At 43.6% G+C, this 25,594-nt stretch overlaps 1 protein-coding gene, 1 long non-coding RNA gene and 1 pseudogene across 4 annotated transcripts; 1 reads left to right on the top strand and 2 right to left on the bottom strand.

The window, feature by feature from the left end:
• Positions 1-4,799: 4,799 nt before the first annotated feature.
• Positions 4,800-18,988, bottom strand: RNF114 (ring finger protein 114). The gene is made up of 6 exons (XM_039864579.1): positions 18,810-18,988; positions 14,981-15,131; positions 13,010-13,116; positions 12,553-12,667; positions 7,763-7,870; positions 4,800-6,551 (listed from the first exon to the last, which is right to left on the bottom strand). Exons 1-6 carry the CDS (start codon positions 18,947-18,949, stop codon positions 6,486-6,488), a joined length of 687 nt encoding a protein of 228 aa, XP_039720513.1. The 5' UTR covers positions 18,950-18,988; the 3' UTR covers positions 4,800-6,485.
• On the bottom strand, positions 15,856-15,974 carry LOC120604015 (uncharacterized; annotated as a pseudogene).
• LOC120603793 (uncharacterized) lies at positions 16,187-22,602 on the top strand. Of its 3 annotated transcripts, none has more exons than XR_005653131.1 (3): positions 16,187-17,202; positions 18,087-18,273; positions 21,580-22,602. It is a non-coding gene; the product is annotated as an uncharacterized LOC120603793 (long non-coding RNA). The 3 variants fall into 3 exon arrangements; XR_005653129.1 differs by lacking the exon at positions 21,580-22,602 and adding an exon at positions 20,261-21,568; XR_005653128.1 differs by lacking the exon at positions 21,580-22,602 and adding an exon at positions 20,200-20,244.
• The last annotated feature ends 2,992 nt before the right edge of the window (positions 22,603-25,594 follow it).

The raw sequence follows: 25,594 nt of genomic DNA, 5'->3' as shown, positions 1-25,594 counted from the left end.
AGAAGCCCAGGGGCAAATGAGCGTCCAGGATGTAAAAGTCCTTCAGGAAGGCAGAGACACCACCACTAAGAGCGCCCCAAACCCCTTAGAGTTTCTGAGACTGCCAGTATGTTTTAAAATCAGAAATGTCCACGTGGCATTTAGAAAGTTGTGGTCTGCTTTTAATATTTTTATTACATGAACACTTTTAAAATATACACACGAATTACCGCAAGGAACAAAGCTGGGGTCCAGCCTAGCCCTACCACCTGTGGTTGTGTGACCCTAGATAAGTCCCTTCCCCTTAACTAGGACCACTACCCAGGTCGGTAGCTAGAACCTCAACAGCCACCTCTGAAGCCCTCCTTGTGAGCACGCGCAGCTACACGCGCACACACCCTCTATTCTGACTTCACCTTGCTGTCCTCACTGATATGGGCAATAGGGTTACCAGATAAAAAACAGATGCCCAATTAAATTAGAATTTCAGATAAACAAAAAATAAGCTTTAGTATAAGGCTGCATGGGACTGACTTATTCTTTATCTGCATTCAATTTTAATGGGGCCTCCTATATTTTTATTTGCCACATCTGGCAGCCCTACTTGGAGGCTGGCTCCTATCGGCTCTTCCGGCACAATCTATAACCAGTCCCCTGTGGATGGGTTATTAGGTTGCTTCCCATCTTTTGCTTTTCAAGAACAATAGTCCCATGAAAGTCCTTGCTCAAAGCATTCTGACCTCATCTACAATTGTTATCTGTAGGGTGTGTGCCTAAGTCGCTTAGTCACTTCTTTGCCTGGATTTTTGTGGCCGGGTTGTTGGGGCCACAGTGCCTCAGACAGTTGCCCCTCAGTCTCCCTGAAGACTTCTTCTCCCAGTCTCTTCCTCCACCTTGCTCTTGTCTCTCTCCATCTCTGTCTTTCTCCCTCTTTCTGTCTCTTGCAACCTGTCTCCATTTGACCCAGCAGCTCTGCATATAAGATAGATAAGTGGGCAAAGTCGTATTTGCGAGGATGCTCATTCTAGCACTGTCTATAGCAAACTGGAAACAACCTAAATACCCACTGATAAAGTATGATCCATCCTCACCGGGAACACCAGGCAGCCATTAAAAATAACACCACTTTGACATGGAAGATGTTGATGGACATATCAGAGTGATACATCGCAGGTTACAGATAGGAAGTAAAGTGTTCGCCCATTTAAAGTTTCAACCAAAAACATTGTGACTCGAGGACCTGTAAATATTCCACAGCTGATGAAAGTGGTCACCTGGTTGTCTGTGGGATGAGACGAGCAGTGGTTTCTACTTTTATCTTTCTTCCCTGTCTTGTCATTAAAAAAATAATAAGCATTATGTTTAACATCATGCATATTTGCTCTATCATATCCCTATCTATATCTATATTTATACACAGGCATATATTATTTATTTCCTGACCATTTGAGAACAAATTGGAGATAGCGTGTCCTTTCAACTTTCCCATGTATATCTCTTAAGAACAAGGACATTCTCTTATGTAATCGTGGTATAATTGTCAAAATCGGGAGATCTAACATTGATTAAGTACTATTGCTTATTCCATAGTCTGCATTCATATGTCAGCAACTGGCCCAGTAACATCCTTTACGGCAAATCCACCGTCGAGGATCCAGTTTGGGATCCTGTAGCGTTGCAGTGACTTGTCCTGCTCTTTTATTTAGTCTTTTATCCTGATCTTGACATTTTGGAAGAGTTGGGTCTATTTTGTAGAACGTCCCTTGATTTACATGACTTGCCAGATGTTTCCTTACATTTAGACTCACGTTAGACATTCTTCTGCTGGGACTTCCGAAGTGGTGCTGCGTCCTCAGTGAGTCCCATCAAGTCAGCCACGGTTTGTTCCATTATTGATGATACAAACTTTGATCACTTGGTGAAAGTGTCTGCTGGGTTTCTCCACTACAAAGTTACTAATTTTCTCTTTGTACATAATTTGTACAAAGTTAACTCGTTTTCCCTTTGTACATAATTTGTGGGGAGATCAATTAAGACCAAATATTCTAGATGGTTTTTATAATCAGAAAAGGTATCACTCAAGTCTTGTCACCTGTAAGGCCTGGGCTTGAACACCTGACGCTAACCATCAGCGAGTCGCTGCCCCACCCCAGCTACAAAGCCTTTGTTGTAACACATCTCGCCTTACATTACAATACCTACGATTTCCTGAACTAGCCTAAGGATGCATTTCGCCTGAGGCCCTTTTAAAAAATACAGGTTTCTAGGCCCCACCCACGCCTACCAATCAGAATCTCCAAGGAGTGACCTGAGAATCTGTTTTGTAACAAGTGCCTCCCAGGTAATTCATGTCTTCAGGCTGAGTTTGGGAAGTAAGTCCTTAGTCATCAAATATTGACAGCTACTAGCTGCCTGGGTCTCAGGAATGGACAGAAAAACAGTAGCGGCATTGGCAGCTCACAAAATAAGCACTTATTTTGTGCCGGGCTGTTTTCTTACGCCTTACGTGGATTATCTCACTAGGTTCTCGTAACTCTGAGGAAGACACTTTTATTAACTCCGTTTTACAGATGAGGAAACTAAGGCACAATGAGATTCAAATAACCTGTCCAAGGTCACACAACTAGCACTGTGGATGCCAGGAATAGGGGACCGTGCTGTGTGGCTGAGACCATGTGTCTAACACACTTCTATGCTTTAACACTTGGGCGAATTGCTCCAGGTCTGCAGCCTCCACTCCCTCATCTTGTTATGCGAAGCTATTAGCGCCCTTCCTGCAGGGCTGGTTAAGAGGATTCAGCGAGATTGACTTTTCCGGAGTAACCTGAATGATCGATCACCTTTCAGAAGCTGAAGGAGGGAGAGTAAAATCAGTATTTCAGGGCAGGCACTGGAGCAGGAACCAGGGGTGACCGTGACGAGCATCACTGTCCTTACTCCTGTACTCACAAAGCCCAGCTGAGTCCCGTGCGGATGTCAGCAGACACTGCGGAATCAGGGGATAACGAGAGGAATGAAGGCAGGACAGCATCCAGGGGCCATGTCAAGGGCTGGCGCAGGTCAGGTCTCCGCCTGGCAGCGGCCACCTTTCCAGCCCACCGGAATCTCGCCGCACCACCTGGCAAGTCGCGGCTCCTGCACTTCGAATTTGAGGACCTGCCTCCCCGTGGGGAGGGTCAGGGCGCCATCCCGCGCCTGCAGTAGACACTGCCCACTTCAGGCTCTCCTAAGCAGCGCACCGGCCCCCAACTCCCCGCCGAAGTCGCGATGGAAAGACAGTACCACTGCAAAAGGTCCCTGTTTTGGTTCTATTTCAATTCTGGGAGTATTTACTGAGTCTGCTCTGGGCCATGTATGGAGAAGCATGATGCACAGGTAGAGTGCTGGTCCTCAAGAGGTTAACTTTTTCACATGGGAGACAGCCACTCAAACAAGTAATTGCACAATCAGGTGTGAGCTGCCTGGCACCTACAGATGTTCAGAACTTATGCTGCTAATATATGTTGAGTAGGGTTTCCAGACTTAACCAGTAAAAATACAGGTCACCCAGTTAAATGTGAATTTCAAACAATTAATTTTTTAATATGAACATTCCTGGCATTAATTTCCTGACTTGGGCAAATTATACTCCCATGCAATATTTGGCACATTTATAAAAAGTTAGTCACTGTTTGAACTTCACACGTAACTGGGACTCCACTATTTTACCCGACAGCCTGAATATTGAGCAATGGGGTCACAAAGGTAAACAAGAATCCCGACTTCAGGGAGCTTACGGCCTAGTCGGGGGTGTTTATACAGGAGGTGGATACTATAAATACCCCTACTAGCACTGCGAGCAGAATCTTCCACAAGAACAGCAGGCATGAAATTCTGAGTTAGACATCCAAACTGCAGTTGGGGGGCAAAGATGGGGGAGCACCAAATATTCCAAAGGGAAAGTGGGGGACATGACTCAAGGTTTAGAGAGACGGCCTGGGTGGTTCCAGGGTTCACTAAATTCGCAAAGATAGAGCTGGGATTAGTGTTCTGGGCTTGCTAAACGAGCTGCTTCTCCATTTGTTTTAAATATATATGTAATTAAAATAAGTAAACACTTGAGCATTTCATATGTAATAGTAAAAGCTCTTATTCAATTTTTTTTTTTCTTTTTTGGCATCCCTGAGTAGGCATGGCTCTTATTCAATTTCACCAAAAAACTTTTTAAATTTCCTTATACTCAGGCATATATGGTGTTTACTAAGCACCTATCATGTGCCAGCACTGTGCTAGGCACTGGGGATTTACACATTAATCAAATATATAATTACAAACTGATAAGGGTTTCATAAATGGTAGCTATTTAATAAATAGTATATACCACCTACTTCATAAAGAAACTAGAAGCCAGAAAATTATTCCCATTTTGTCATAGGGAAACAGGTTCAGAAAATATTGGCCAGATGTCCTATAGTCAGGAGCAGAGCACAGAACCTACAACACACCCAGGACCTCAGATCCTAACCTGCAGGATGTCTTGGGGCTGCTGCTAAGTCATCTGAACAGAGCTGAAGCCAGTGTCTGAAGCCTTGCTTCACGGAGCATGGTCACGTCCCACGTCACCAGATCACCCAACTGTGAGAAGTGGGGATCGGGTTCACTTTGCAGAGGACAGGCCTGGGGAAACTCAGCTGGGGAGGCGTCACAGAGCGGAGGTAAGAGCCAGATGGGACTCAACTGTGGCACACTAAACCACCCGCCGTCAGAAGGAGCAACAATCTTCTAGATGCCTAGACTTCAGGAAATGGTGGTTAACAAAAACAGGCATTGTGGCTCACTAGTTGGATAAATTATGAAATTTATTTATATTTTGCCTTTTAAAAGCCAGAACATAACAAATTTCACTTTCTGGAAAGTCATCTTATTAGAAATACATGAAGTGCACTTAATACAAGGAAATCAGTTTCTTGGTACCACCAGTGAGACAGACACGTGCTCGTCGTTCCCTCAAATGAAAGTTTTGTTCCATTTCCCTTTAAACTTAGACCGAGATGATCTCAATCCAGGGAGGTCTGAGTCAACTTTTTCCAAAAATTACTATGAAGAAGTTCACCCTAACATCTGGGCCCTCCCAAGCAACAACACATTAGAAAAAAATCATTTGCCCCCAAAGGGCCCCATCTCTGCTGGCTGCTAGGCATCCGCAGTTCTTACTGGCAGGTGGGGAGAGGCCCGAAGCCCTGTCACTTGCAATCTCCACCACCACCAAAAAAAAATTTCCATATTTGACTGGAGAGGCCTGACATGAAAAAGCAAACCCAAGCCCAGATGCCCTTCGGCCGGTCAGAGGTTGCTCCCATGTGCTGGACTGCCAGCTCCTCTGAGCCTTGTGTTTATTAGTATGGTGAACATGGTGAACACCAAGCTTCTCGAGCTGCTACCAAGCAAGTTTCCAGTAGGCAGTTTCCACTAAGAGCAGCTCACAAGGGACGTGTAGAGCCTTTCAAACAGTGCCTTGTCTGGACAGACAGCAGGCTGTGATACTAGACTTCCTACAAACTCTGATAGAAAAGCAAAGCTCAGTTTGACCTAAGTTACAAAACAAAGTAAAAGAACGGGTATCCACTGGAACCCCCAATCCTCTTCTCATTCATTCGAGGACTCTTTTTTGTGCCTTAAGGACAAGAGTGTAAGCAGTCTCCCAGGGAGTTAAATATGACTCAGTCATTTGAAAATACCTCATTAGTTTGAAAATCAGAAGCCAAAAGTTATGCCCCCCACTCCCTCTCAGCTGACACTCTTTCCCATTTATGGAGAAAGTGAGTTTAACTTTTCTAACCTAGAAACACTTATTTCCACTAAAAACATATGGATACATCTTATCCTAAAAAGGCACCATGCAGGCATTTAAGACTGAACCAGTTCACTCTAAGGGTGTGCAAGAACAGCAGGAAATGTTACGAATCAAAACGCTGAACCCAGAACACGCACCCCAACAGGACTCTGAAAAGGTGTCCTGGGAGGTGACTCCAGCTTCCCATAGCTGCTGCCAAGGACTAACAGGACCCTGCACCGCACAGAAGCTCCGCCACCGATGGGATGCGCAACTGCCAGAGCTCACACACCCCAGGGACAAGGAGAAGAGACACTTGTCTCATTTGTGCTTTTCATAACCCAGAAAAGGTCCTGGCTGGCTCGGAGGACCTGAGAGATCAGCGCTGGATGGGAGGACCAAGTGTGAAACAAGGACAGGCGGAGAAGCTGGCTTCTCTTCCTGGAGAGGAGGCAGAAGCTCCAGGTAGTAGCTGAGGCAAGACCAGATATGTGACTAACATGGTTAACGGTGGGGAAGAGCCCAGAGGAAAGGACGGCTCTGATCTGGGGACCTGTTTCCCTGTCAGAAGGGACCCTGTTCTAATAACAAAGCTCACTTCGTCTGCTGTACATTTCAGGTGTACGAGTCACATGTTTCACATGTAATATGAAATGGAAGCTCAGGAACATGAGACGGACAGCAGACACTCTGCTCACTGATCGATGATGGAGCGTTGCAACACCTGATTCATCATGTCCTCTTCATCGACATCATAATCCTAAGGGCAAAACACAGACACAGCCTCAGCAACAGTTTGCAGCTGCAGACTCACTTTTAGGAGGAGGAGCGGGACAGTGGAGCGACGGGCTCTGGGGAGGGCGGCAGGGGCCAGACCCCGCCCCACGGTGGGCGATGCTAGCTGCGTTAACTCTGGGCAAACTGCTGGATCTCTCTGAGCCTCTGCTGCCTCATCCTGATGACGAAAATAATGACGGCGCATGCGGACAGGGGCTGTGAAGGTTAGAGAGCATCCGGATGGACCTGGCACAGACCAAGTGCTCAAAGCATGGAGCACGCTGTAGTGAAACTAGCCTAAGTCAATGAGACAGCTTTCTACTTGGGTGTTATATTAGTTTTTACAGCATTAACAAAAAGGACAGTTATTTTCAAGTCTGAGATTCAGACACTCGATTAGACCATGAATCATTTTTATGACAACTTAGGAAAGTTCAGGTCTTGAAATACAGCCATTAAGACTGAATACTTCTCTAAAATGCTCATTTGACACTGACATGTAAATAAAAGGTCTATTCCAGCAGCTGGCCAAATTAACTCAACACTACAATGCCACGACACAGTGTGTCCCTCCAAAACCAGCTCTAGGGACAGGGTAACAAACCCAATGCCCATATTTAGCCAGTGGATGTGTTTTGTTTGACCTGAAGTACTTTAAAAAAATAAGTAAAACTTCACAGGCAATTCCGTATCTCCAGCTTCTTGGGGTCGGGGTAGGCAGAGGACACTGGCAACACTGTGCCTCGACGTCCACATGGCAACAGTCGGCTGGAGCTGATGGCAGCATAATGGGCCATACACTGTCCAGCCTGCACACCCTTCCGAAGGCCATTTCCATTACGTGCCTGGTGCCTGTGGGTATCTGAGCTTAAGAATCTCAAATCGGACTCTATAATAGATAAAAACTACGTATGTAAAAACAAAGTGGGCAAAAATTTTGAAAAACAAACAAAAAGGAGCAAGTTGTCACTATGCCTCAGTCTAGACGACTGACCAGCTCATCTTCGTGAACACCATGCAACGAAAGCTCTGGCCACTTCCTGGCTCGTGAGTACAGACGGCACAGCTGCCGTTCCAGGGAACTCATCACATCGATGACAAAACTCAACAGTGGGGCCTGCGGTTCCGCAGGTACAAGAAGGGAGGTGGCTGTGCTGTCCAAGGGAAGGGCCAGAACCTGGGCTTCGGACTCACCACGAAAGTGTCGTACGAAAACTGGTGCCGGCGCTGCACGTGCTCCATGAAGTTGGCGCTGCGGTAGTTGGGGTCTCCCCAAGGCATCGAGGCACATATGGGACAAACCTTTCAACAGAGAAGCACGGTCTTAGGCATCTGGAGTCTGAGCTGACATCAGCCCTCTGTGCCCTGTGTCGGGCCTCCTTTCTTCCAAGACAGCTTTCCCGACACACCAGTCCCGGGCCTGGTCACGCCTCCATGTGCACATTCACATCTCCTACTTGAGTCAAATGACACATGGAGGTAGGTAAAGGCTTCAGCCGCGACGCCACCCTTTTATTATCCCCTACTGTGGTCAGAACAACGTGTAAGCCCAGTGGGGGCCGAGACTACCGCCTTCCAACCCGGCACAAAAAAAACAACAACAAAGAAATGACAGAAGAGCAATGTCCCAAGGAAGTAAAACAGCCTTAAGTGCCATTTTTACAAAGTAAATGCTCAGACGAGGGAGCGCAGGCTGAGAAGCCTGCACGCAGAGGTTGGTTTGGGCCCTGAAGACTGGGAGGTATTTGGAAAGACAAAGAGAACATGAAACAGTGTTCCAGAAGAGGGGAAAGAGAAAAGGCCAAGAGGCAGCATTATAGGCAAACAGGCAGCCAATCAGTGTGGTCAGAATGAAAGATTCAGAGATGGGCAGGGAGAAGCTGGGGCGGGGGAAGAAGCAGGCCTAGGTGCTCCAGCTTGGAGATGGAACCCCACTATTTACAAGGAAGATATGGTAACAAAGCGGGTAGGCAAGAGAGGAATCTGAAATGGTAGAAGACTCCTAGAGCGGAGAGCTGGGCAGGTGGCTGAAACTGGACAGCTAGAGTTGGAGCAGGTTCCAGACTACAGAGGAGGTGGTGGCTTCCTAGGGGAAGGGTTGAAATACTGACGCCTAAGGAATTCTGCAGGGGCAGAGAGAGAACAGAGGGCCCAGGGCTGAAGGAAGAGAGGCTTTGACAGAGACGAGATGATCAGAGGCATGTGAAGAAGCCCAAGGAGGGTAAAAAGGGAGAAATTAGGTTGCAGTACCAGAAACCAGAGTAGTGCAACAATATTGATCAAAATTTTGAGTGCACTTAACCTTCAACCAAATCAATCCACATTAAAGACTTTTATAGATATACAAAAACATAGGCAAGATATGTTAAAACTTATGGCAGCCTTTTAAAATTTATTATAAAAAAAGTTCAAACCTACAGAAAAGTAGGTAATAGTTTGAACCACCCCTTATTCTCAACACCTAGAGTAAGTTTGGAACACTTATTTCAGCAAAAGGGAAGAAGCATTTTAAAATAAGATACGTTTTGCCCTGAATTATTTCAGTACAGTTCTCAAAACAGGCATTTCCCTTTATAAATACAATACCATACTCCCATCCATCAATCAATTCTTTAGTAGAATATTCCATCCTTAATCAAGTTTCCTGATATTGTCTGGAACTGACCTTGATGTTCATCAATAGTTAAATCATGGTACAGACAAATGATAGAAAACTGTGAAGCTCATTAAAAAATAAACCAGTCTACATGTACTGATATGGAACAGATGCCAAAAACGTAAGTTACACCTCATCTAACATGCTGTCATTTGTATAAAAAGAGGAACAAAAAAGGGCTAGTCCACGAATCTCTTAAGGACATTCAAAAGCTGGAAATGTCTCTGATCACGTGATTCTGCTTTTCCGCCTCTGCAGACCACTCTGACGCCAGTGAGCGCTCAACAGAGGCATTTTCCGATGCTGAGGAAAAAGCTGGTTCAGGAGCCAGGACTCCAGGTTCTGGTACTGGTGCTGGCAGTAATGAGCTCGACCACACGGGCGATCCACTTAACGTGCTGGCACACTGGTTTCTTCACTTATTCACTTTTAAAAACGAGTTCAGGGGAGATGGTGGCAGGAATAAATGAGAGCATCTCTACCATTTTACTTAGCATTCGCTTTGGTTTTCATAATTAGAGTTGTGTTTCTTTGGCTAACTTAAAAATGGAAAATCGGAAGTGAGGGCAGGTGAGTGGTGCGCGGGTCACTGCGCCCGTGCACATGTGCTCTTTCAATTGGCAATTAGTTGTTAAGAACTGTAATTAACACATCCTGAAGAAGCCGAAAGCTTGGCTCTGGAGTGTTCTATCTTGCCTAGTGCAGCCAAAGAATCCGTACTGTGCAGCTCTTTTGGAATCTCAGGAAAAGAAAGGCAGCAGGTGCGCTGCCGTTCCAGGTTGACGTCTGCCTGTGGAGACTCCCACAGCCTCCATGCAGCAAAGATATCAATGTCAGCGAGAGGGATATTAGTACCAAATGATGAGACTGTTTACTTTTGAGCAATAATCAATTCTTTTGACTGATCTCCTGAAGGGCCGGCAGGCCACCATGGTATGATGTTTTACTTCTTATTGGGTTTATTACTATTATACTGAAATGGAAAGTGGTAATACAACACATTTTCCATATACAAACACAGAATAAATATCAAGAACATAAAGAAATACTGGAAACTGATGGTATAGAAGGGAAACAAAGACTAGGAGAAGGGGTTGGAGAGAAACTTTCTACAGTTTACTTTTTACACAATGAATCGACAACATAAAAAGGAACAAATTTTTTAAATTGCAAAGAAGTGACAGAAAACAAGGACCCGAGAACCAGCTGGGAACACAGAGAATGTGACGTTAGAGGGGTGGAAACCGGACTCTAGAGGGAGTAAAGGAGAGGTGTGGAAGAGACAGCAGCAGCTAAAAACCCACAAGCTGGAGGGAAAAGAGAAACTAAATACAATCTAGAGAAAGGGCTGGATCAAATATTCCTCCTACCACTTAGACGGGGAAGGCTTGGGTACATTTGAAGGAAAACAAGTGTTTAAGGAGCAGGTAGAGAGAGAAGCTGAAGGTAAGAGCACGATGAGGAAGCCGCAGGAGCAGGGAGTCTTTCTCTGTGCCAGGCCCCCGTCTTGGTCCTTCGCCTGGATCTGAGGACGCAGGTAGGGAAGGGTGAGACTTGGAAAGGAGCCTTTTCCTCAACACAAGACGGAATGATTAGAACAAGGAACAAGGGTTGCAAACTCAGCTGTTCACAGGAACCATGCTGGCCAGGCAAACGAGCAAAGCAGGATGGGTAGAAGCCTCACCTCTCCAGAGGGGCAACAGTTACTCAAAGCCAGCTGACTCTTGCCAGAGACTTCTACTTTCTCAAATGTAGAGTATTAAGTCTAAGAAACCTTCCGATTTCTAAAGATTAGGGAAATTTAAATGTGTATGGGCCAGACATATCCCACAGGCTGCCAGTCTGTCACCTCACAAGTAGATCAGAGCGCACCTGAGACAGAGGAAGGACGAGAGAAAAAGGAACATACACCTGATACTTTGAACTTAAAAACAGGATTCAGGGTTATCTGTGGCAAGGATGGGGACAGTCATGGCAGGAACTTAATGCGGAATGCTCAGGATCGCCACTAGAAAGTGTGTGTGTCTAGTGGCAACACGGGCCTGCGTGAAAGCGGGGCGCACGATTAGCCATACCGGCCTAGCTCCCTGGTTTGGGGAGTTTGGACAAACCGCGGGGCTGGGGTTCACTTGTGGGATCTGTTGCAGCACAATGTGAAGAGTCCAGGGACGCCAGTGTGAACAGCGGATGGACTGACCAGAATCTGGACTTGGCGAGGAGTTCAATAAAGTCAAGAGAAGACGTAAGACATTCTTGAAAAGACCAGCTGCTTCTTAACATTTACAACAGAGAAATAAAGAAGGCTCTTAAGGCTCGATCCTATCAGCAAAGGCTCATGTGAATTCTAGTTCGTGCACCACCTTCTACACCTGGAGCTGAAGACTGCACGTAAACCAGGCACACAGTTCATCGGGAACGGCCTGAGATAAACGGGAAAACTGAAACTACACGGGCAGCGGTATCAAGACCTAGTCTGTCAATCACATCAAGAGAGAAGGGTCACACTGCTGAGATGGACCGAATTCAAACTTTTTTCAGAAGAAACTCCATGTTAGTCTATGATATTTAAATGTCTAAGCCCCGATAAGCACTTTCCTGACAATTTCATTTTAAATTCTCTTTCTCAACTATTAGGGAGCTACTGTCAAAAGGAAAATGGCAGCTTTACCAAGAAGAAACTTGAGAGACACCAAGGGGTCCAAGTTAGCATTACCAACAATGGGACCCAGACGTGGCATGGCCCCTAATGTGGCACCTGGAGGACACATCACTTAGGGAGCAGTCCTGAGTCTCATCATGGAGAAGCAGATGAGCCCAATGAAGGACACGTTACAATACCATCTGCCTGTCCTCTTTAAAAATGAAAAGGCCAGGAAAGACAAAGGCAGAGACTAGAGAGACATGACAGCTAAATCTAGCACACCGATCCAGGATTTGGGGGCAGCGGAAGACTGTTATAAAAAACACTACAACTTTAAAAATTTAAACATGAACTCCACATTAGATATTAGAATATATCGATGTTACAGTTCTCGAGTGTGACAATTACACACACACACAAAAGTGATTCTGTAAGAAAATGTTACTGTTCTCAGAAAATATATGCTGAAGTATTTAGGGGCAAAGGGACACGATATCTGTAACTTATTCTTGAACAGTCAGCAAAAAAGTGTACGTAGAGAGTAGGGTTAAGCAAATACGGTAAAATGTTATTAATCTGTGACCTAGGTGAAGGGTACATAAGGAGTTCACTGTACTATTCCTGTAATTTTTCTGTAAGTTTGACTTTTTTCCCATAAAAAGTAATTTTTAAAAAAGTTCCTCTTACCACAGATTTAGTATCCGTGCTATGGGATATCTTGCAGTGTTCCACAAGTCCTTCTTGATCAAAGTTCTTCTCGGGACAGTAAGGGCAAGGAAAGGTGTAACGGTTGGGGACATTCCTGGAAGACGAAAGGAAAAAAAAAACCTGTCAGTGCATTTCCATGCAACTCTGACCACTGTACCCTCCACAAAGGAGCAGCGTTCACTGAGGGCTGTGACGGCCACTTCAGAATCAGGTCGTGTTTGGAAGATGACATAAAAGCATAGCTAATATTTAAAGTGAACATCAGATAGTCCTTCTCCACCCCACCTCCCATACAAAATACATCAGCTTTAGCTGGCTTAACAATGACATCTCCACTTTCCAAAACTCTTACAACTAAATCTTTAAACATGCAAAGTGCCCAGTGTCTCTGTAGCAAAAGATGACCTCCACCTAGGGGAGTCATCGAGTCACTTACCTCGGCTGCAGGGACGCATCCTTGGTGGTGGCCTTCACACCTTCCATGATATAATTCTGGTATTTGGAACAGGTAGCTACATGGGCCCGGATCTTGGATAGGAAGAACTTGGACCAGAAGAATCAGAGGCCATGAGTTAGTCAGGACCTTGTACCAGGCCCAAAACAGTACCAAAGCAAAGGCAAGATGAAAGCTAGACCTCTACCACCCCGGCAAACAATCTCACCAGACTCCTGGCTACGGGGCCGGGACTGGATGCCTGACCGTTTGTTGCATGGTTTCTGTTAATACCACGGCTGTTTTACTTGACCAAATCAGGACAGCTGCTTCCACTCTAAACTAACTCTCCTAGAGGTCTGCTTTACTCACAATATGCTCTCTGCTGAGACACACTCCAAACCCAGGGAAGTTTTTAGTTTTCCACGCTAGCATTTAAACCCATCTCCTTACAGCAAGCCAAGAACCACATCCCATTATATGCAGCAGACAAAAGTGATCATTCAAGTACAAGGGATAAAGTACGATTGCCAGACTGTGATAAATGATCTTAAAAAAACCCCAAATCTGAATTCAATTTCTTCTATAAAATCTAGTCTTTGCAATATAGAAGAGAGAAAAAAGAAATCCCAAAGAAGAGTGCTTCATGACAGGTGTTTAAAAAAAAGAAAAAGGAAACGTAAGGAATGTAGAAAGAGGGCGGTAAAGGGAAGATAAACATTTTTGGAGGTATAATGCAACACAATCACGAATCCCTAAAATGGAGAAAATCAAAAGCATCCAGGAAAAAAAATATATAAAAATACCCATCATGTGTGCATGGAGGAGGAGATAACATGAAATTTTATTTCAGTATCTTGAGTTTCTTCTAAGTTAAAGGAAACTGCAAGAAGAAAAAAAAAGCCACAACATTTGAGCTCCTGCTTACCATGCGACTTCTGTATTAACCTCCAGCTAAAGAACTTGACTTCAACCTGCCAACCAATGAGCTCCCAATTAAAAGGGATGGGAAAGAGCCCCATTCAGAACTATCCACAGTGCACCACTCCTGCTAAATCACGCTGAAAGGAAGGAAATGGTAAAGTGTATCTATTCTTTGGCTAGCCACACTGAAGTGTTAATGAAACTGACATATAAGGCTGTCCAATAAGGGAAAAAATTTTTCAAAAGTGAAAAGAAGTAAAAATATATTTTATAGTATGATCCTATTTAGTAAAAGTCCTACATCGGTGTTTGTTAAAGAGTGGAAAATGTTTTACAGCCTTCTAAATTGAACCACTTTAAAGAGATAATCTCTGGAGTGAGGAACAAGCTTATGTTATTTATTTTTGTCTGAAATTAACGAAATCATGATTTAAAAACCAATAAACCTGTGTATCTCTTGAAAAACAAAGCAATAGTTTTTGCAGTTATAACAGATGTTAAATATACCTGACTCATAATATGATTATACAAAAGAGCACTGATGCATTTCAAATGTTAGATATTGCTATTATATTCAAATGATTTCATACTGACCTTTATATCATGATTCCTCCATCAAATGCTAAAAAATTGATTAAATTTTATATCTGTAATGATACAGATTTTAAAACTTCCTCTCATACTCACTGCAGCAGATAACTTGAGTCACTGACTTCATTTTATATTAAAAAAATAAGAAATACTCTGTCATTATGTTCTAATCGTATACGGTGCTTTGGAAAAATGGGTCTTTTATAAGAAAAAATGGAACTGATTTCTAAGGCTTTCAGAGCTAAAATATGTAATATACTAAGCCAATCCTTTAAAAAAAACAAACCCAATAAGGTTACCAAAATGAAACAGCACAGCCATTGCCACGGATAACTAGCATGCACACGTGCTATTAGTCACCCAGTCATGCTCTAACCTCAGGAACAACATGGCAACAGCTCTATGTTTTACCCCATCTCATCACAGAAAGACTGACTCTTCCATTTTACTTCCACATACATTTTTACGGCAGCCATGGCAAGAAGTCTCTGTGCTCTCAATCTGCCGCTCGAGCTCCACAGCTCGGTCGCCAGGTGCCAGAGGGCTACGACACACCCCACAGACAGGCTTCTTCGGCTTCAGACATTCCTGCAGGCATGCAGAGCAAAAGCTAGAACAAGACATACAGAGAACCTGAGTCATGCATTTGTGGAGACAAGACAACAAAAATGGATAAACTTTTAAAAAGACATCAATGAATAATGGATTAAAAACAACTTGCTCCCTAACCCTGATTCAAATACTGAGTCTTCCTACACCAGAAAAAATGGGGGTGGTGAGGGGGAACAGGTCTTGCAAAAAACAACACAGGTCCAGCAACAGAAACAAACGCAAACTACTTTGACACATGGTGAAAGGTGTTATGGCGCTGTTTTCGAACCTTAGCCCCCAGCACTGAGGGATCTTGGTGGGCTTTCCTGACCCCTGGTTTTTCCTCTGTGAAATGGAGAAGCAGAACCCACTTCTAGGACCGCTGGGAGGATAAAATACGTACAGACCCTTAGTACAGCGTCTAGCACATATGAAATGCACCACAAACAGGAGCTATCGTCAGAGGTGAATGCAAAGCACTATGGGAATACAAAGACAAGAGCAACTAGTTGTGATCCAAGGACAGGGCGAGATTTCAGAGGCAGCACCTAAAAGAGCACTAAGAGTTCAGCTGGCAGAGGAAGAGAACATTCCAGAACCCTAACTTAAAAATTCACGATGCATCTGAGGAAATAAAAGCCTGACACTTCCTCATCAGCAGTAGGGACTCAGATGTTTAAAGCTAAGTATCAGTAAGACCAAATCCGTTTTATTTTTTTTATTTTTATTATTATTATTTTTTACGCCTACAGCACCTGGTCTTCCTAGGTGGTCTCCCATGCAAGTATTAACCAGGCCCGACCCTGCTTAGCTTCCGAGATCAGACGGGATTGGGCTTGTTCAGGGTAGCATGGCTGTAGACCAAATCCCAGTTTTAGAAAAATAACTCTTGAGGTTATCACAGATAATAGAGTTAATTGGTTTTTAATTTTTTTTAAGTGAGCAAAGACAGAGGAAACTTCAAGCTGAAATCAAAGAGATGGCTAAAGGCAAGGGATTGTGACGGCTTAGCTGAGGCAATAGAGAATGAATTCAGGAAATGATTCAGAGGTGAAATCGGTAGGACTGGTAACTTATTAAATTTGAAGAAAAGGAAAATCAAAGATGGCCAAGTTTCTATCCTGAAGCCTAAGCAGGTGGTGACGCAGGAAGTACACAGAAAGAATGGAACGTGTGGCACGAAAACATCCCAGCTAAATACCCAACATGGTAGATTTAAAGCAGGAAAACAAAACCTGCCAGAAAGAACTCAGGATATATAACTGAATGTAATCTGTGCGTTTGACAATTTTATACTGTCTACGAATTTTCTTCCTCTTTGTGATTAAGCTAGATATTAACGCTGCTAACCGAAACTAGACCAGGCTGGGAGAAGGGGAGGGGGTCTACTGATTCACCACAGAGGGCATAGTAATAAACTGAACTAAGTCCCTGTCCTCATAATGCTCATGTTACAGAGTGGAGAAAGACACAAATGTTAGTTTCAGACAGTGATTAAGAATATGAAGGGAAAAAAAGCAACGAGATCAGCTGGAGTGGATTACAGAAAGCTTCTTTAAGGAGGTGATATTTAAGCTGAGACCTAAAATTATGAAAGACCCTCACATATCTGGATGGAAAGAGTTCCACACAGAGAAGACACCAAGTGCGGCAGGGTGTCCGAAAGGCAGGAAGGAAGGCCTTTGGGGCCATGAGTCACGGCCAACAAAACAGCCTGCTTTCAGTTTCCACTTCCTACTATGGTCTTTTTCTATTTCAGCCTTCTAGATGCTCCACCATTTCTGTCACAGTGTTATGTACAAAGTCCCTTCTCTGGGGTACCCAGCCACCTACTCTTTTCCAGCTGTATTCCATTAGACTGAAGAAGAATATACAGTCATTGGGACTTGAAATAAAGTTTTATAAAAAGCTGATGTCCCACTCAGCCAGAGCTGCGGTGATGTTTGAGTTCCCCAGCACAAAGATTAGCAAAAACCAACTAGGCAGAGGAAAAAGCACTTGGCTGGAGCTGAGACAGGTACTGCCCTCGGCGAGGTGCATCCATCTGTCTTCAATCAACACTGAATTGATAAACACGTGGAACTAGTCTGGTGAGTACAGAAAAGAGCCAAGGTTTGAATCCCAATACTGCCCCTTGATCTCTGACCCATGAAAGGTTAATCTGGCTCAAGGAAACCTCAAATTTTGCTGCTCTTGTTGGTAAACTGAACTGGGTCAAGCCTCTTGATTTACCCATTACCACCTCCACGCACAGGTTTGATACCCATAGTACTCTCCCATTACACAATGAATTTCACAATAGTCTGAACATTTGTTGGTACTTTATCATCATTCACTAGATTGTGAACCCTGAGGGCAGAATTACCTTGTTTCTTACTATGCCCCAAGAATCTGGCACATAATGGGCATACAAATATTTTAGTCTGTTGAACATAAGATATGCTATGTGTAGCATATACTCTGTGGAGGTACTCTAAATGAGGATGGTGATAAAGAAGGTAACAAACTGGGCCTTGAAGTTTGAAAAGGATCTGGGGTAGTGGAGTGGGAGGTGCAGAAGGGGCAGGTAGAGTTCTGGGCTAACTGAATTGCAAACAGGAACAGCCAGGAGCTAGAAAGAGCTTGAAGCAAAAAGCAGTCAGTGTGGCTGGGGAGCCCTTGTCAGGTGCCAAGTGTTCTCTGGGCTGGCAAACATGCGGGCAGTCCATTTGGGAAGAGTCAGACAATGGTGAGCCTCAGTACTCTCACCTGCAAAATGGCTACCAATCCACTTCCCTGGCAGGCTTGATTTAGAAATAAAGATGCCCATGAGGTCCAGCAGGTGCCTATTGTGCCTACTGATCAGTAAAGGGGTCCTATGGCCAATGCCAAACTGATGCCCCTGATACGTACTGAGGGAGGCCCTGGAGAAAATGCCAACTCCCAGGGGCAAGAAGCAGGTGGTCACGTTTTCTACAATTCTTTCAACTTACAGGTGTGTCTGTGTGGCTGATAGAGCAAGGCTGAGATTCAAATTCTGCCAACCTCAAAGCACCTACCCCAGCCCAGGACCCGCACTGACACTTTCACACATACCTCCTCAAGTCTTCGCAACGTCTATCAGCAATATGCAGGCCATGGAGGCTTCATTCCAAACAGCATGAAACAAACCTTGTACCCAAGTAAGTAGGAATGCTAACAACCCCTACCTGCCAACTCCCCACCTGTTTCACAGTTAAGGGAAGACTGGGCAGTTCTGTATCAAGACTTCCCTTTTGTTTTTAGCCTCGTTCTGCGTTTCTCCAGCTTCAGTGCACATTGAATTATTTGGCAGAGATAGATACGTGACGCCATACGTACTTTGGCATACGGGCGATGTACGCAATACTCGAGGGAAACTGTGGCTCTCGAGGGCGGACTTTAGACCTTAACCCCCAGCAGGGTGCGACTCCACTATTACGCGTGGGAAAGAGTTGACAGGCCGCCTGGAACACAGTAGGCGCTCATTGGAATGGCGGAATACTTGGGAGTGAGCAGGGGAACAGAGAGTGCCAACTTTCACGAGCCTTCAGGAGTCCGAAAGGCCCCGTCGGAGAGACCGCTCTAGGCCGGTCCTCTCGCTCCTGCCCGAGACCCTCCCTGCCGGAGCCTCGCCCCTCGGCTCCACTCCCCTCCCTTCCCAATCGCCCCCCCGACTAGGCCCCGGCTCGTCGCTTACACGTGTCCACAGAGCACCCGCACTGGCTTCTCGTACACCTCTAAGCACACGGGACACGTGAAGCGGCTGAGTGGGTCGGGCTCCGCCGCACGGCCTGCCAGCTGCGCACCGCCTTCACGGTCCTGCTGTTGCGCCGCCATCTTGCTGCCGCGAAGCGCAGCGCAACGGCGGCCGAGAAGGAGGAGCCCGCTGGGGCGCGGCCAAGGCGGCGGGCCTGCGCGGAAGGGGCGGGGCGAGGGCGGGGCTCGAGACCGCTAGGGGCGTGGGTTACGGAATGTGCGCCAGGCTAGGGGCGGGACTAGTGCGTGGGGCACGCCTCTTGGCCCCTCTGATGGGCGGGAGGGAGGAAAAGGCCGACGGCAATCTGGAAAATGTGGAAACCAGACGCAGAGACTGGCAGAATTGGAACGGGCTTTGCGCTTCGGCCTGTTTCCTAAATTTAAATCATTACTGTTACTTAGTATTTACTTATACACTATTACTTAACATTTCTCTTCAAACCGAGTTGCTTTCTTTAAACTTAAGCAAACAAATTTTAAAGGAGTCCTGATATCACTCCTGAACTGCAAATAGAAAAATCAGTATCACTTGTATCTGCAAGGGAATTGTAAAAATACAGTGGAAACAAAACAGTATCAGTTATTCATGCTGGATACTGTTGGCGCTGAAAAGAGAGATTGACCATTATAAGAGAGGTGTTGAAGACAGGCTATCACCACACTGAGACTTGCTAGCTAATGCAGAAGTAGTGAGAAGCGTCTCCCTCTGAGTCAACATTATTTAATACTGTGTTCACCTGCCTGCTGACGATGCAGGTCCAGCTCCTGCTCTGTACGGATAGGGAAGCTGAGGCTTGAAGAGATAGACTAAACCTGATCTCACAAGAAAGAAGGAGGTTTAAGACCCCGGTGTTTTGAATCTCAACTCTCTCCACTTTCTATTGCACCCAAGTGGCTCTTACATGCATCCCATAGATGTATATCTTTAATAAGATACATCTTTTAAAAAGGCAGGTTGTGCTAACAATTCTACATGGTTTTCTTAATCAGGAAAGTTAATGATCAATTAAACCTCCACCTGAAAGGCCACAAAGGCCTCATAGTAAGGAATCAAGCCAGGACAAATAAATCATACTTGTTAACCAGGTTAATTGAATGCAAATGTGAGCCTTCTTTGTCCCTCCCCTTCCCAATCATCTGGATTGATTTTTCTTGACTTGGTGGCAGCAGGAGGATTATTTTTAGCTATCCACGTGGGTATCTTTTCTTCAACAAATAACTTGGTGGGAAAGCAGCCTCCCAAGAGGCCAATGCTTTCACTTTATGGTCTCCTTTTCCTGTTTCTATGCCATGCACCCACTCATCTGATCTTTTCCCTCTCTCCCCTCCAGGGCAGAAGTGGGGGCAGAGGTGTACTGTGGGTATTTACTAGCCTTTGCATTGTCCTTGTAGCTGCTGCCAGACCCTGGGCAGGAGGAGCAAGGGAGCCCCTGACCTGGACTTCAGATCCACTGAGTGCCTCCAGATTGGGCTCTTGATATGAAATTTCCATGAGGTTATATACTTAGTCACAGAGACAAGAGGACAAGATTGAAATAATATTAACGGTGAACTTTTTGGTGTTTATTATTGTAAGCACTTTACGTGAATAAACCCTCACAGTAATCTATGCCTTAGGTTCTATTGTTATGCCCCATTTCACAGCTATGCAAATCGAAGCACAGAGAGATTACCTTTTAACAGATAGAAAATGAGAGTCAGGATTTGAACACCACAAGCACTCTGGCTTTGGCACCCGTGTCCTTAAGTGACCCTGTGCATCAGCGTCAACTGGAAGACTTCCTAAAACAAAACAAAACACAAAATGCTGGAGACTACCCCCGGAGTTCCTGACCCAGCAGGTCAGCAGGTCTAGTGTGTGGCCCGAGGATTTGCAGTTCTAAAGTTTTGCCAGGTGAGGCTGATGCTGCAGGATAAGCTAGAACTAACTACTGGCTACCTCAACCTCCCCTCCCCTCATCAGCCTGAGGCTAGATGAATGTGCTCCATCCCTTCCTGTTTTTCTGAGCACTCCCGGCAACAATGTTCCCACTATCCCTTTCTTAGTTTGCAAATATATTGCCAGTATTCTCTACACACTCATACTTGCTATTTTTCAACAACAACCAACCTAATAATGTCAAATGAACGAACTGTTCTCTTCCTATTTCCCTTAATGTTCTTCAGGAAAGTATTTCCCTCAGTAGTCTCTTTCCTTTAGTTTTTGGCAGCCTCTCCCAGGTGGCCGTTATCATCTAAGATTCTCTTAGAGTAAGCCTGGAGCCTAGAGAAGGTTCTGTTCAAAGCCTTCACAAACTTGATTTTTACTGCCAAGTTAGACTCATTCATTCAAGAGACAAAGAGTCACTATAGGTCTACAGTGTACCAGGCCCTCTGCATGGTGTGGTCCGGGATACAGTGTAGGAGAGTAGTTGAGATGGATTTGGCATGATCCCAGCCCTCAAATAATGTAGCCCTCAGAGCCCTATTTCCCGGACTCAGATCACATGTAAAAATTATTACTATACTTATCTAAAGTAGGCAGAATTTATAATAATATGTATTACTATATTTATCAATTTATGGGCAGATAATTTCATCTTGATTTCTAGCTGGTGCCAAACTGGTAAGAGCCAGGAGGAATTCCCACCTGCACGACTAGGGGGCAAACGAGTATCTCACAGACTCAAGCGGCCCAACAAAGTGAACACCACATTCTTTGTTCTTTTCAGTTCCTTAGATGTCTACTGCCCCTGCCGGTTACAGCTTCCTGTACTTGGCCTGGAAGTAAAAATCAAAAAGAGCATACATAGTCTTGGATTGTGAAGGAGTTTTAACATGAGTGACACTGTAAATATTCATTCGACCAGTAACTTCTATGTGTCAGGTATTCATTCTAATAGGTGTTGGGGATATGGCAGTGAATGATTTGGACATAAACAGGGAAGACGCAGGAGGATGACCACATAAAAACTCTGCTTCCAGAAAATTTTAGTTCATCAGCATTTTACAGTTTATATTATATCAAGAATCAGCCACATAATGATCTAGTAAGATTTGACAAAAACTAGAAGCAAATGAATATTATCAAGACTGATTGAAATAGGGATTTAAATCCATCAGCATCAGTGACAAAACTCCACTTTGTGCGTACTTGTGACTTGAGACATTGGCTAATGATAGAATGAAGTTATTGCCATTAGGAAGACATTGAAAAACTAAGCATCCACATAGAAGTGGAATTGCCATGTCGTTTGGCAAGTGCATACTTAAATTTATTAGAAACTGCCAAACCATTTTCCAAATATTTTCCACTGCTCCTAGTGATGTATGAGTTGCTCCACAATCTCACGATTTGCTTGTCAGCCATTTTGATTTTGGGCATTCTATCAGGTGTGTTGTTGATCCTGTGGTTTTAATTTTCATAATGATGAATAATGTTGAGTACTCGTTTATTTGCTTATTGGCTATTTGTATGTCTTCCTTTGGAAAGTATCTGTTCAAGTCTTTTGTTCATTTTTTGTGGGGATTATCTTTTTTATTCTTTAGTTGTTGGAGATAAAATATTATTTTATATTTAGGCCATTCTTTTTGTGTTTATTTTGAAATAATTTTAGACTTACAGAAAAGTTGTAAAAATAGTTTAAAAACTCCTAGAGACCCTTTCAACTGGATTCTCCAATTTATCACATTTACTTTAGTTCCTTCTCTCTTCATATATATACACACACATACACACATATGGCAGCCATATATATATATATATATATATATATATACACATAAATACATGTGTTTATGTATATTTATGTATAAATAAGCATGCATTTATGTATATATATGCTATTTTTCCTGAAATGTTTGAGAGTAAGTTGTAGACATGATGCCTCTTCTACATAGTGCAGTATTTCCTAAGAATAAAAACATTCTCTAAAAAACTGTAGTACAATTACCAAAAAGAAGTTAACATGAATACAACAGTATTATCTAATCTGTAGACCTTATTCATATTTTACCAATTGTGTCTATAATCTTTATTTAAATAAAAATAAATGTCTTTATTTTTTATTATTGTTTGTTTTTTCTAGTTTGATTGTATTTGGTTGTCGAGTCTCTTTAAACTCTGTTAATTTGGAACAGTTCATCAATTTTCCTTTATCTTTCAAGACTTTAATGTTTTTGAAAGGTATATTAGGCCATAATTTTTATCTTTGTATGTGTGCGTATATATTTTTAAGGTCCATAAAAATATCAGTATCGTGATTATTTATTATGTACGTTGTGGGTGTATACTCTGATTTTGTGCTAATGGAATATAGGAGTGAAAAAGTTTGGAGACCGCTGTTTTATAATATGCTTGTGTGTACATTTTCCTGTTTGGAAAACTATAACTGATTTGATGTGTAACTATAACTTATTTGTTGACAAAACATGAGTTATTCTAATTGTCTATAGCAGTAATCTTTGTTTCTAGCAGCATAGTTTGGTTGCAGGCAACAGAAACTGACCCCAGTAAACTTTATCAAAATGGAAAAAAAGTTAAAATTTTAGACTGAAGGAATTAGCTTTAACTTTTTTCAGTCTCTATATAATCTGCACTGTATTCAGACTCCCACAGAAGAGTCTGGTTGGCTCAGCTTGAGCCATATGCCCATTCCTGAGGGTAAGGGGCCTTGATTGACAGAAACTACAAGGCCGTTACCAATGTAGTTATGGCCAGTGGTGGCTTCCCAAAGCAAAATTGAAATGCTATTATCGGAATAAGGTGGCGGGGCGGGGGAGAGGTGGAGACTGGGTGTCTACAAATGATCTACATTCACTGCTGGTGGATTTGTGCACAGGAAGCTCTGTTAAGGCTTCCATGTCTACAGCTCTTTCTGAGGAAAAGTGGAGCCCCAGGCTCATGCCATGTGGTTCCAGTGCCCAGGCCACAGCTGACTGATGAAGGCCCAGGGTCTAATCTTAGCCACCATCATGGTCCACCTGGATTGTTGTAGCAGCCTCCTCACTGGCCTCCCTACTTCTATCCTCATCCTACGACAGGCCCTCCTTGACACGGTGCCTGCTTCCCTCTGATGCGACTCTCCTGCCACACTGACCACACTAACCTTCTTTCTTTTTCTCAAGCACACCAAGTTCCTTCCTGCCTCAGGGCCTTTGCACCTACTGTTCCCTCCCTCTGGCATGCTCTCCCCTAGTTATCTTCATGGTTTTTTATATGTCTCAGGTAAACAGCCACCTTTGTAGAAGGGCCTTCCTGAAGCACCTATCTGAAGTCACCTTCCAAGCATGCTCTATCACATGACCTGATTTATTTCCTTCTCAGCCTGTATCAAAATTTGCAATGATTTTGTTCATGTGTTTGTCTACCTGTTTACTATCTCTCTTCTCACCCTTAACACGTAAGCATGCCCATTGCTTAGATCTTATTTCTTGTTGCTTCCCAGCTCTAGTGCCTGGCACATAGGTGTCAATAAATATTGAATGAATGAATGAGTCAATGATAAATTAGGTAGTTTGTTGAGAAGCTGAGCCCTCAAGTGGATAGACTAAACTTCCCAGTCAAATTCTTCTCTCTCTAGCTATTTCCCTCTACTCGCTTTTTCTTTCCTTCTTTCTAATGAAATAACAGAAATCATATATTTTTTCTTTTTTAAAAGTTTTTTTTGTGGATATATATATATCATAAAATTGGCCATTTTGACCATATAAAAATGTATTAGTCAGTGACATTAGTTACATTCACAATGTCAGACGATCTTCACTACTACGTTACCAAAATTTTTTCATCACCCCAAACAAATGTACCCATTAAACAGTAACTTTTCATTCTCTCCACCCCCAGGCCCTAATAACCTCTAATCTACTTTCTGTTTCTTCAAAGTTGCCAATTATAGACATTTTGTGTAAGTAGAATCATACAGTATTTGCCCTTTTGTGACTGGCTTCTTTCAGGTAGCATAGTATCATCAAGTTCCAAGTATCATGTCGTGCCATGTATCAGAACTTCATTCCTTTTTATGGATGAATAGTGTTCCATTGTATGATAAACCACATTTTGTGTATCCATTCACCTGTCAATAGACACTTGGATTGTTTCCACCTTCTGGCTACTGTGAATAATGCCGCTATGAACATGGGTGTACAATGTTTTGTTCAAGCTCCCATTTTTAATTCTTCTGAGTAGATACCTAGGAGTAGAATTGCTAAGTCATATGGTAATTCTATGTTTAACTTTTTACGGAATCACCAAACTGCCTTCCACAGCAGCTACATCAGTTTACATTCCTACCAGCAATGTACAAGGTTTCTAGTTTCTTCAGATCTTTGCCAACACATTTATTCCCCCCCACCACCTTTTTTTAAGTATAGCCATCCTACTAGGTAGAAAGTTGTATCTAACTGAGTTTTGATTTGAATTTCCCTAATCGCTAATAATGTTGAGCATCTTTTCATGAGCTTCTTGGCCATTTGTATATCTTCTTAGAAGAGATGTCTATTGAAGTCTTTCGCTCATTTTTTCATGAGGTTGTCTTTTTGTTGTTAAGTCGTAGGAGTTCATGATATATTCTGAATATTATACAATTTGACTCTTTTGAGTGGCATAAATGCAAGGTGACCAGGATTGACCAATACCTCAAGCCCAGTCATGTTTCCCATCTGAAGCCTACTGTGCACCACAGCCTGGCAAACCCCACGGCACTGTGTCAAGAATAATTATAGCTAGCTTGTGTTGAACGCTCACCC

The sequence above is a fragment of the Pteropus medius genome, unplaced genomic scaffold (assembly GCF_902729225.1).
Source record: "Pteropus medius unplaced genomic scaffold, Ma_sr-lr_union100, whole genome shotgun sequence".
Lineage (NCBI taxonomy): Eukaryota > Metazoa > Chordata > Mammalia > Chiroptera > Pteropodidae > Pteropus > Pteropus medius.
The sequence above is the reverse complement of the archived record's forward strand: the minus strand, read 5'-3'. Positions and strand labels throughout refer to the sequence as shown.